The sequence below is a fragment of the Amblyraja radiata genome, chromosome X, assembly GCF_010909765.2.
Source record: "Amblyraja radiata isolate CabotCenter1 chromosome X, sAmbRad1.1.pri, whole genome shotgun sequence".
In the NCBI taxonomy this organism is placed as follows: domain Eukaryota; kingdom Metazoa; phylum Chordata; class Chondrichthyes; order Rajiformes; family Rajidae; genus Amblyraja; species Amblyraja radiata.
Window position 1 is genome coordinate 7,641,439 of NC_045999.1, and position 13,318 is coordinate 7,654,756.

The window sequence follows — 13,318 nt, forward strand, 5'->3', positions numbered from 1 at the left end:
TAGATAGCCCTATCCATGTTCTCCTGCGATGTTGCCAGACCCACTGAGCTACTCCATTGCAGTCTCGTCTGATCTACATCAGCAACTTGGAGGGTCTGGGAACATGTGACAACAAACACATCTGATTCTGCATGTGGGATGCCAGGGTGGGAAAATGGAAGGAGATAAGCAACCATCTGTTTTCAATGAGGCAACTTTGAGAAATGTGAGAACCCAGCAACTTCGAGAAATAAAAACCCGAGTATCAGTTAGTAACAGCCTGAGGGAGATCAGGCCACACAAAAAAATATACAGTGACCCTTTTGAAAAAGAAAATGTGCGTGTCTTCTGGATTTAGACAGCAGCTGCACATTCACAAACCAAAACTGTGACTTAAGGAAGTATTCCTCTCCTCGTTATTGAAAAATATTTATATGATAGAGTCATACAGCATGGAAACAGGCCCTTCGGCCCAACTTGCCGACTCAGACCAACATGCCTCATCTACACTAGTCCCACCTACCTGTGTCTGGCCCACATCCCTCTAAACCTATCCTATCTAAATGTTTCTTAAACGTTGCGATAGTACCTGCCTCAACTCTTCTGTTCTATACACCCACCAACCTGTGTGAAAAAATTACACCTCATGTTCCTATTAAATCTTTCACCCCTCACCTTAAACTAACGTTCCCTGGTTCTCAATTAGCAGACTCTGGACAAAAGACTGTGCATTTACCCAATCTATTCCTCTTGGCAACTGCCGGCACCCGTCATAGTCGCAGCAGGTCGCCGAAAATGTTCAACATGTTGAATATCCAGCGGCGACCAGAAAAAGGTACGACTCTTTGGGCGACTACTCACGACCATACAGGCGACACATGGGATGACGCCTGTATTGAGAGCATGCTGACCGGTTGCATCGTGGCTTGGTTCAGCAACCTGAGCGTCCAGGAGCGGAAAAAGCTGCAAAAAGTTGTTAACATAGCCCAGTCCATCATCGGCTCTGACATCGAGGGGATCCATCGCAGTCACTGCTTCAAAAAGGCTGCCAGCATCATCAAGGACCCACACCATCCTGGCCACACACTCATCTCTCCCCTGTCATCAGGTAGAAGGTACAGGAGCCTGAAATCTGCAACGTCCAGATTCAGGAACAGCTTCTTCCCCACAGCCATCGGACTAATGTCATTGTCCTATCTGGGACACATGACAATAAACTCTCTTGACTTGACTTGTCTTGAGTCCAAGGGTTCATTTTGGCAGGTTACATTGTCCGCTTTCAGAGTTTGCTCCTTTTCCTTTTATTTCGAGGTCATTCAAAACCCAGCAAGTTTTACAAACCCACGATGGGCATCTAGCGTGCATTACTTGATAAATCATTTTATTTTGGTGCTGGGAGTGATGATTTGGTCTACAAAGGAATCTAATCTGCATGAACTCATAACAAGAGGCCAATTGTTTAAGGACATTACAAGGACTATAACAAAGGGCCTGTCTAACTGCTGACTGCTTTCTGCAGTCAAATAAAAACATCTGCCTCCAAGATAGAAGATTCCTCTCCCTGTCCTCTATCAAGTTAGAAAGCCATCTTGGCTTCATTAAATATACGGGAGATCTTTCAGTCTGGGTTTAAAACTATGCACAGCACAGAGTCAGCATTGCTAAGGGTTTTTAATGACATCCTCCCAGCTAATGATTCTGGTGATTGTGTGGTTCTTGTCCTGCTGGACTTATCTGCCGCCTTTGATACAGTGGACCATAATATCTTATTATCTCGGCTACAGCAGTTAGTGGGCATCTGCGGCAGTGCCCTGGGATGGTTCAGGTCCTATCTGGCAGACAGAACCATGTGTGTTAGCCTTGCTGGTTTTGAATCCTCTTCCGCTCCCCTGTCATATGGGGTTCCACAGGGTTCGATTCTGGGGCCCCTGCTTTTCTCGTTGTACATACTTCCCCTGGGTTCCATCCTTAGAAAGCATGGCATCTCTTTCCATTGTTATGCAGATACCCAACTTTATTTGCCGCTGCGGAAGGAAGACGCCTTTTCTGTAAATTCACTTCTGTCTTGTCTTGAGGACATTAAGTCCTGGATGGCCCTAAACTTTCTAGGATTTAATGAAAAGAAGACAGAGGTGATTTTGTTTGATCCCAATGGCTGCCGTGAACCTCCATTCGTTGATTTAGGTCCATTGTCACGGTACGTGAAGCCAACAGTTTTGAATCTGGGTTTTAGGATGGACAGTGACTTTAAATTAGATCACCAAATAGGCGCTGTGGTTAAGTCCAGCTTCTTTCACTTAAGGAAGCTGGCAAAGGTGAAGCCCATTCTCGAGCGGCAGCATTTTGAGACAGTAATCCATGCCTTTATTACATCTAGGCTGGATTACTGTAACGCGCTCTATTTTGGAGTTGCTCGTTCTTCACTGGCTCGTCTCCAGTTGGTTCAGAATGCTGCTGCTCGCCTTTTAACTGGAACTCGAAAGAGGGAGCACATAACACCAGTTCTGGCCTCCCTCCACTGGCTCCCGGTGCTCTCTCGAGTTCATTTTAAAATTCTGTTATTTGTTTTAAATCTCTGAATGGGCTCGCCCCGCCTTACCTCTCTGAGCTGCTCCACCCATACGCTCCTGCCCGGTCCCTCAGGTCAGCTGATCAGCTGCTCCTGGAGGTACCGAGGTCTAAGCGGAAGCTCAGAGGGGATAGAGCCTTCTCTGTTGCTGCTCCGGCACTCTGGAACGCTCTGCCGTTGCACGTCAGACAGGCCCCCTCACTGTCCATCTTCAAATCCAGTATTAAAACACATTTATACTCCCTGGCTTTTGACCATGCATGAGACTTTGCTCCTGCTTGTAGTGTTTTTAATATTTCTTTATTTTGAATATCTTTACTTACTCCATCTTTTAACTGTTATTATTGGTGGGTATTAACTTTTTTGTCAATGATTAGTGATGTACAGCACTTTGTTGCAACTATGTTTGTTTTTAAAGTGCTCTATAAATAAAATTATTATTAAATAAGTCGGATATTTTCTGTCATTGCTTTTCTCCACAAACACAAGAGATGAATTCTCTGCAGGAGAAAACAGATTTGAATAATCCCGGTCCAATATAAATTGTTGCTTGAAAATGGAAAAATATTCAATTCATGTATCATATTCCCATGGTATAAAGTGCAGTAGAGGGCGATCGTTTCGCTGAACACGTGCGTTCAGTCCGCCTGGACCTACCTGATCTCGCGGTTGCTAAACACTTTAATTCCCCATTCTCACACTGACCTTTCTGTCCTAGGCCACCTCCATTGTCAGCGGGAGGCTAAACACAAATTGGAGGAACAGCATCTCTTATTTCACTTGGGCAGCTTACAACCCAGTGGTATGAATATTGACCCCTCTAACTTCAAGTAACCCGTGCATTCTCTCTCTCACTCTCTCTATCCCTCCCCAACTCAAGTCGCACCAGCTTCTCGTTCTCACCCAGCAACCTGTTAAAAATGGCCGGTTTCCTTTATCATCGTTACGTTTCTGCATCTTTCATTCATTGTTCTCTCGCTCTCTCTGCATCATCGATTATATCTCCCGTTTCCCTTTCCCGTGCCTTTCAGTCTGAAGACGGGTCTCGACCCGAAACGCCACCCATTTCTTCTCTCCAGAGATGCTGCCTGTCCCGCTGAGTTGCTCCAGCATTGTGTCTATCAGAGTGCAGTAGAGTTGGATAAAATGAAGTCTTAACTTGAAGTCGCAAGCAAGAAATGAAAGACCATGAAATACATGGATAGGAAAGGTTTAGGTCCTCTGAGGGAGCGCAGGATGTATGTATGTATTTATGTATGTATTGTTAGATCTATGTACCATGTTAGTACCTGCACTGATGTAAAGCACTTTGGTCAACGAGAGTTGTTTTTAAATGTGCTATAGAAATAAATTGACTCTACTTGACTTGACTAGAAGGACATGAGCCAAGCGCAGGCAAGTGGAACTAGTTTAGATGGGACATCTTGGTTGGTGTGGACAAGTGGACTGTTTCCGTGCTGTATAATTCCATGATTAAGACCCATGAAAGAAAAGGGTTCATGCCAAGACTTGTTGAGGGACAGACCAACACCCAAAATCTCCGCTGCAGATCATTCCATTGGCATTATAGCAGCCAGTATGTCCCAATTCTTTCTTTCCCCAGCAACCAGCTGTTTGGAAGCAAATGAGACATTGGTGTTCATTTCAACTGCTATTATTGGAAAACACTTTGCACCCACCTGCTGCTGCACTTCAAACACATGGCAGATTGCAACATGCCCCAAGGACTACTTGTTCTAGTGATTGAGGAACCCGAGCAAGTGCCAATGCTCCACTTAACGGGTCAACTTAAAGTGAGGGTGATTGTCAGGGTTATGAGGCGTTATGCCTGCCAGCAATGAGCAATAGAAGACCATGAGACCAGTGAAGGGTAGTGTACAGCATTCCCCCGATGGGTATAGGACATTTATCCTTTGGAAGACCTTCCCAGGACAGGAGTCTTGTTTAAGACCTGACCCATTCTTCACTCTTCAGCCTTGTGGAGGGGGTGGAAGATTGCAACCTTCACATGGTCCACTCTGTTTCGACTAATGCAATCAACTCGACGTGCACAAACGGAAGATCAAATAGAACAAGTTGTCCAACAACTTTAGGCTGTGCACGCCACACGAAAGCAGCAGAAGAAGAAGAAGAAACCTTGTGGAGGTGGATGCGAGGAATCTATGCACACTTCTCCAGGAAGACTGCATCTAATCAACACTAATGATAAACCTGAAGATGCTTGGTTGAACAGCCTCGTGCACAAATTATCATAGCAATTAAAATCCAAGCTCACACTTGTCTCCTGTTAATTTACTATTTATAGATTGGCAATCTCATTAGGTCAAATTTTCCCCCAAACAGGTGCATCTACATACATGTCCTCATCGGGGAACCAATTATTCTTGTGCAGCAAGGAACGGCAGATGCTGGTTTAAACTGAAGATAGGCACAAAATGCTGGAGTAACTCAGCGGGACAGGCAGTATCTCTGGAGAGAAGGAATGGGTGACATTTCGGGTCGAGACCCTTCTTCAGACTCGACCCGAAACGTCACCCATTTCTTCTCTCCAGAGATGCTGCCTGTCCCGGCTGAGTTACTCCAGCATTTTGTGTCTATAACCAATTATTTTTGTTATGAATGTGGTGATCCATTTCCAGACCACTTGGATCCAGAGGTAGATAAAAATGCTGGAGAAACTCAGCGGGGTGAGGCAGCATCTATGAAGCGAAGGAAAAGGTGACGTTTCGGGTCGAGACCCTTCTTCTGATTTTTCCAGCATCTGCAGTTCCTTCTTAAACACTTGGATCTGGATCAAGAGGCTCTGTTGTGTGTTGAGCAGTTGAACCCTTCGCCATTTCAAAACAGTTCACTGGTTTTAATATATTTAATAGTAGTTTCTTAGCCAAAATCATTTCCTTTTGGCAATTCAAATGTCGGAAAAGTCTTCAACAATTGAAGAGTAACTTCCTGGCTCTGCAATGAATAATCCAGGAGAAAATCAAATGAACATTCATAATGAAGTTACTTCAAAGACTTGCTTATTAGTTTTAATATATTAAAAGACAGAAAAAGATAATAGTGTGCCTGGCAATGTTATTGGCAGGAAGGGGCAATGATTGAACACTGTGGAAACATTGGACTGGGTTAGAGAGGGAGTGAACAAATACTTCCACGTGAAGTTCCTTGGGATAATTGTGTGCCCGAGGCAACGAAAATCACAAATAACTTCATTATCCCTACCCACCACAGCTAGTGAGCAGAGAGTACACAGAGTGTAGGAAGGAACTGCAGGTGCTGGTTAACAACAAAGACAGACACAAAATGCTGGAGATACTCAATGGGACACAGTGAGACATCAACTTCAGACGGAGAGTCAGGGGAGAGGGAAATTTTAAGGAGAGGGAGCTGCATGGGTGTCAGAGGTTACGGGGAGAAGCCACGGGGGCGCAGTTGTTGCTTTACAGCGCCAGAGACCCGGGTTCGATCCCGACTACGGGTGCTGTCTGTACGGAGTTTGTACGTTCTCCCCGTGGGTTTTCTCTGAGATCTTCGGTTTCCTCCCACACTACAAAGACGTACGGGTTTGTAGGTTAATTGGCTTGGTGTATGCAAAGTGCCCCAAGTGTGTGTAGGATAGTGTGAATGTGCGGGGATCGATGGCCGGCAGGGACTCGGTGGGCCGAAGGGGCCTGTTTCTGCGCTGTGTTTCTAAACTAAAAACGGGGTTAGGAGGGAGAGATAGATCGGCCGTGATTGAATGGCGGAGTAGACTTGATGGGCCGAATGGCCGAATTCTGCTCCTATCATTTATGATGATCTCTGCACACCTGACAGGGGTGGATGGTTTGCCCTGTGACAGCTATACTTGGAGTTTCTATTTTGATCTGACAGAACGTCAGAACGTCAGGGGGTCTGCTTTAGATGATTTGTTTACCTTAATTACAAGGCAGTTTACACACAATGAGAAGACTATAGAGAACAGTGAACACCCAGCTTTCACAGTGATCGGCAGACAAAGGGTGGATTAAGTACAAAGCACGTTGCAGCTTTGCTCTCTTTGCATGCAAATCTCAGGTCGCATGTTTGGCGTGCATTGTTTGCCTTTGCCAGCTGCTTCCTGCTGGGTACGCTCACAGGGAAATGAAGATTAATAATGACGCCTTTGTACTTCAAAATCCACCCATCCCCGCTATTGTTTCCTTAACAGGCTAATTTACCTCAGCCTCTCGTTGAATGGGGATAGTTATGGCAACATAGCAAAGGCAGCAAACACAAATAGTAAACATACAGGAAGCTTTCCGGAATCTCCACCCCTCCCGACTCTCAGTTCAGAGAGGTTTCTGCACCAATTACTCTTGACGTGGCAACAGCCTCACCCTCTGCGGGCTGTGCCACAGCCAAGTTGAACCATCGACCCACCTCAAAACCTGATGTAAGACGAGCAATGGAGAAATGCGTGAGAAGGAACTGCTGGTTTAAACCGAAGATAGACACAAAAAGCTGGAGTAACTCAGCGGGACAGGCAGCATCTCTGGAGAGAAGGAATGGGTGACGTTTCGGGTCGGGTGGAGAACTAAAATTTTAGGCGAATAGATGATGGCTTTTTTACAAGATGGTCAATCAACGTTTCCTTTCCCCAATATAGAGAAAATCATGTTCTGATCGCCAACTGCAATAAAGTAGAAAAAGTGTATCTCAATCACTGCTTCACTGTGGAGTGTGTTGGGTTCCAGGATGGTGAGTGGAAAAGTAAAAAAGAACATACGCAGCTTCCAAATCAAGTTGCATTAAGGTCCTGTCCCACTTATGGCCCTGTCCCATGGTACGAGTTCATTCCAAGAGCTCTCCCGAGTTTGCCCTGATTCGAACTCGGTGATTTACTGTAATGGCCGCTCGTCAGTACTCGGGGCTCTCGTGGGCATTTTTCAACATGTTGAAAAATCTTCACGAGTCTTCCCGAGCTTACCTGCCGTTAGCGAGTCTTCCCGAATACCTGCCGTTAGCGTTACGATCCGCTAAGAGACGTCCCCAAGCTCCGACGTACCCGCTACGTTCATTCTCCGTGCTTACCACAAGTTTGATTTTTTTTTTTTTAAACGTAGGAGAGCTCTTGGAATGAACTCGTACCGTGGGACAGGGCCATTAGGCTATTTTTAGGCGACTGTCATAGTCGGACCAAGTCGCCGACAACCTATGTCACCTGGCGACAACCTACGACAGCGCCTACGTCAGGAGAAGTCAAGCTACGCTCATTGGCGTCAAACCCAATGTCGCCGAATGTTTCGGAAAATATTTGAACATGTTAAAATCCAGCGGCGACCAGAAAGACGCTACGACTCTTTGGGCGACTCACGACCATACAGGTGACACCCCGGCGACCATGTGGCGACAGCCTAATTGCCTGTAGTCGCCTAAAAAATTGCCTAAGTGGGACAGGCCCTTTATTCTATTTTGTATGTACTCGGGTAGTGGAGACGTTAAGGAATTAACGCCTCTTACGTTGTCAATAAAGTGCAACACCACATAGTTCAGTTTTGAGACGGATGAAAGGTTTAACTGCGCTTATGAGTCGATGCAATTTGTACAAGCCCTTGTAGCAGTTACTCCTAACAGCATTATTCACTGTGTTCGCAATGTCACCCGTGCACAGCTGGTTTAAGTGTTGCGTCCAAACGTCACAACAGGATCCATCCGAGATATGAATAATAGGCTCTGCTCCGGGAGTTGTACATGCAGCATTATTCACAGAGAAGACATAGGTCTGAGGTGAGGGAGGAAAGACAGGATCCTGTGGGGCAACTTTTTTTTATACAAAGATGGTAGGTATATGGAATGAGCTGCAGGAGGAAGTAGTTGAGGCACGTCCTATCACAATGTTTAAAAAACATTTTTGGGGGGGGGGGGGGGTGGAAGATTGCAAACTTCACTGTTTCGATGAATGCAATCAACCCGGCGTGCACAATCAAATAGACCAAGTTGTCCTACAACTTTGGGCTGTGCACACCATACACAAGAAGAAGAAAAACATTTGGACAGGTTCATGGATAGGTTTATAAGGATACGGGCCAAAAGCAGGCAGGTGAGACTAGTGTAGATGGAGAAACTCAGCGGGTGCAGCAGCATCTATGGAGCGAAGGAAATAGGCAACGTTTCGGGCCGAAACCCTTTTCCAGACTTTTTTAAAAACTTCTTGAGGAATATGCTTCCCACTTGCAAGACACTTTGGAGCAGAACACACAAACATGACCTTGTCTGAATTGGTGCATTTTTAAGCAAATCTGGGCCAGTTCATGGGTAAAAATGATTTCAACAAATGTTATTAGATCACATGTAATTAAGTTTAGATTCATAAAGAGATAACTGAATTTGTGGTGTAAAGCAACTAGAAATTTAAACATACAAAATAAAATCAGTCAAGTTGACAATATCTTGAATTTAGGGAGCCACAAAATCTTCTCTTGCTAAGCCCATAAGACATAAGAGCAGAATTAGGCCATTCGGCCCATCCAGTCTGCTCCGCCATTTGATCATGACTGATCTATTCTACCCAATTCTCCTGCCTTCTCCCCGTAACCTTTGACGCCCTTATTAATTAATAACCTACTAATCTCCGCTTTAAAAATACTCAGTGACTAGGCCTTTACATGTGGCAATGAATTCCTTCGCTCCATTGATGCTGCTGCACCCGCTGAGTTTCTCCAGCACTTTTGTCTACCTTCGATTTTCCAGCATCTGCAGTTCCTTCTTAAACACTAGTGTAGGTGGGGCAAGTTGAGCCTGTTTCCACGATGTATGGCTCGATGATATTTGACGATATCTTATAAGTGAGCGATAATGCCTGGCCTTGTCTGCAAGACACTGCACCTCAATAACAAAGCTTTTTACCAACAAGAGTCCATGCACTTAATCTATTCGAGTCAATAGAAAGATGCTTCTGTTTGGTTCCCAGTTGAAAAGTTGTTTTTGTTTTTTTGAACATGGGAATTAATGCCCCTGTCCCACTTAGGAAACCTGAACAGAAACCTCTGCAGACTTTGCGCCCCACCCAAGGTTTCCGTGCGGTTCCTGGAGGTTGCAGGTAGTGGAAGCAGGCGGGGAGACTGACAAAAAACCTCCGGGAACCGCACGGAAACCTTGGGTGGGGCGCAAAGTCTCCAGAGGTTTCTGTTCAGGCATCCTAAGTGGGACAGGGGCATAAGTAACAGCAAACAAGATACAACCACCCAACCCAGCATAGGAACGTCAGAGCAAGCAAATCCAATTATGAAACTTTCAAATTCCTCAGGAATAGTTTTCCCCATCAGGAGGTGCGTTGAAACTAAAGCGCGCACTCAAAATACCACAGGAGAATATTCTGGTCACTCAGTAATTATTCATCGGGTTTCCCTGCGTCCAAATTCATTGCACCACCGGTATAATCTGCAGTAATTCTCAAATGGTAAACAACTTAATGCATTTTCTGCAAATAAGTCCCAAGACTTGGTTAAAAAAATCTGATGGTTGCATTACTGGATATGCAGCATAGTGGTGTAGCGGGTAGAGCTGCTCTCTCAAGAGACTCGGATTCGATCCTGACCCCGGGTGCTGACTGGGTGGAGTTTGCATGTTCTTTCTCGGACTGTGCAAGATTCCTCCGGGTGCTCCGGTTTCCCACGTCCCGGTGATAGGTTAATGGGCCTCTGTAAATTGTCCCTAGTGCGCAGGGGGTGGATGGAGAAGTGGAATAACATACAACTAGGCCGAGCTGGTGATCAATGGTCAGCGGGGCTCAATATTTTCAATAGAATTGCACAGTGGAGTTGCTGCCTTACAGCGGGGCCAGAGAGCCAGGCTGTCTATGGGTGCTTGTCTGTACGGAGTTTGTACCTTCTCCCCGTGACTTGCGTGGGTTTTCTCTGTAGATCTCCGGTTTATTCCCACATTCGAAAGACGTGCACAGGCTTGGTATAATTGTAAACTGTCTCTAGTGTATTTAGGACAGTGTTGGTGTGCAGGGATCATTGGTCGGCACAGACTCGACGGGCCGAAGGGACAGTTTCCGCGTTGTATCTCCAAACTAAACTAAAATTAGGAGCATCATTGTAGTCCCACTAATGTGTAAATGTATTGAAATCCATGCACTTACCTGGGAATAACGCCCCATATAATAAACTAATTCACAGGATAATAGAAAGGACCAAACTGATCCAAATGTGGTCGAGACTTACCTCGTGTGCCTGCCGCAGTCTAACGTGATGGTGAACATGGGCATTCAATGATCGTTTCACTACTCCTTGATGCCGAAAATGATGGTAATCATCGAAAATCTGCAGGACATACATAATATTCAAATATTATAAATTTAATATTAAAGAAAACAGCCGTAGCCTTGATGCCACAGAGAATTACGCAAGGCAGAACTATTTTAGTGGCTGATACCAGTCAAGATAACCATACGAATAACCAACAACACAAACTTGACGTGTCTTCATTCAATCTGCTTCAGTTTCTGTATGTTGTGTATTTTACAAATAATAAATGAACTGCCTCGGCATTTAACTAATAGAAGGCCAGGTCATCAAATGGCAAAGGTGCATTTTTATGGCATTGATATTAATTGTCCCTCGTCTTTCCTGGTGAGATCAGCATCAAACACATACCGATTTGCCTTGTTCCAGTGATCTGTCTACACCGTAGCAAGTGTGGATGAGTTATTCCACCATGAAGGGGAACCGCAGCTGACTATCAATTTCCATTAAGGTCTACATCTGATACCACACCTAGGTTTTTTCCCAACCATTGGTCAAGAACACAAGGCAAACTGTAGACCAAAAAGCCCTCAAACCTGCGTGACCATTTTGCAGGATTACTAGATGCAATGTTGGCTTTCATATGCGCGATGACCGCAGGCAACATGTACCGTTAGGCTTGCGCCAACTTGGCTGATCAAAACTTTTCCCTGCATGCAGAATCAACACCCGTGGCACATATACCAGCTTGACTCTGCCTTCAGGGAAAATGAGGGGGCAGGGAAGCAAGCGGGCCTGTGAATGAAAGTGAGTCATTCCATTCATTTTGGATTCGCACTGACTACCAGCCATGGGCAATAGACTGGAACAACTCCCACTATCAACCAACACTGGTTTACCTTGGACCATATGCTTCTCCCAAAAGTAAAGCACTTGTTAATGGCTGTAAATTATTACTAAATAATATTAAATACAACATCCTGCAAAGCCTGCAAGAGAAGGTAGACAAAATTGCTGGAGAAACTCAGCGGGTGTGGCAGCATCTATGGAGTGAAGGAAATAGGCAACGTTTCGGGCCAAAACCCTTCTTCAGACTGCAAGAGACTTTTATGCTTCAGCCTTAAAATACGCGTGAAAGGTTTCTCTGCTGATTGGAGAAGCTATTTTAAAGTGCACACCACCAACTTTGAACTTTCAGCAAAACTTAAATTATGGATAAAGTAGATTAAAATAAATAAAATATTGGCAATATTAAAAGAACTGAACAGTTTATTGACAATCCTCCAAAAACCATAAACTTCTTGAGGAAGGTAGACAAACGTGCTGGAGAAACTCAGCGGGTGCAGGCAGCATCTATGGAGCGAAGGAAATAGGCAACGTTTCGGGCAGAAACCCTTCTTCAGACTTTCTTAAACCTCTTGAGGAATATGCTTCCCACTCGCAAGACAATTTGGAGCAGAACACACAAAACATGACCTTGTCTGAATTGGTGCATTTTTAAGCAAATCTGGGCCAGTTCATGGGTAAAAACGATTTCAACAAATTTTATTAGACCACTTGTAATTAAGTTTAGATTCATAAAAAGATAACTGAATTTGTGGCGTAAAGGAACTAGAAATTTAAACATACAAAATAAAATCAGTCAAGTCCACAATATCTTGAATTTAGGGAGCCACAAAATCTTCTCTTGCTAAGCCATAGGAGAAGAATTAGGCCATTCGGCCCATCAAGTCTGCTCCGCCATTTGATCATGACTGATCTATTCTACCCAATTCTCCTGCCTTCTCCCCGTAACCTTTGACGCCCTTATTAATTAAGAACGTATTAATATCTGCTTTAAAAATACTCAGTGACTAGGCCTTCACATCAGTCTGTGGCAATGAATTATATGGATTCACCACCCTCTGGCTAAAGAATGGTGCATAATTCTCCATAATCTGGCAACAATTTGTACAAGATGGTGAAAAATGAAGACAGTTTGACCCACTTCAGTTCATCCAGTTTCTAAATCTCCGTTTCAACGTCTGCGTCTGGTTAGATTGAGCCGTTTTAACCAGACATTTGTATCCCAAATGTGCCATGTTGGAGCATCCCAACTACTGTATGGTTCAAGAATATCTTCTTCATTTCATTCATATCACTTGTGCCTGATATCTCCTCATATACAAGTAGAAAGCTCTTGCCTTGCTGACAAGTCTTTCTTTGTAAGTCAGATTCAACAGTGGGGATTAGGCTTGTGGAACTGTACTGCAGAATTCAACGTTTAAATAAACATTTCCACTGATTTGCACAAAACAGTGTTTAAGGCGTTGTCAGACTTGAGGGCGGCAAGGTGGTGTATCGCTAGAGCTATTGCCTTCGTGCCAGAGACCCGGGTTCTGACTATGGGTGCTTGTCTGTACGGTGTTTGTACGTTCTCCCCGTGACCTGCATGAATTTTCTCCAAGATCTTCGGTTTCCTCCTACACTTCAAAGACGTACAAGCTTGTAGGTTAATTAGCTTAGTATGAATGTAAAATTGTCCCTAGTGTGTGCAGGGTAGTGTTAATATGTCAATGTT

General features: G+C 44.6%; 1 protein-coding gene across 1 annotated transcript in view; it reads right to left on the reverse strand.

The window, feature by feature from the left end:
* furin (furin, paired basic amino acid cleaving enzyme) overlaps positions 1-10,851 on the reverse strand; it is a 56,009-nt gene extending 45,158 nt beyond the window's left edge. Inside the window, exon 1 of the mRNA XM_033014823.1 lies at positions 10,738-10,851. Within this exon, the coding sequence (XP_032870714.1) occupies positions 10,738-10,851 (114 nt within the window). The remainder of the gene's footprint in view (positions 1-10,737) is intronic.
* Between the last annotated feature and the right edge of the window lie 2,467 nt (positions 10,852-13,318).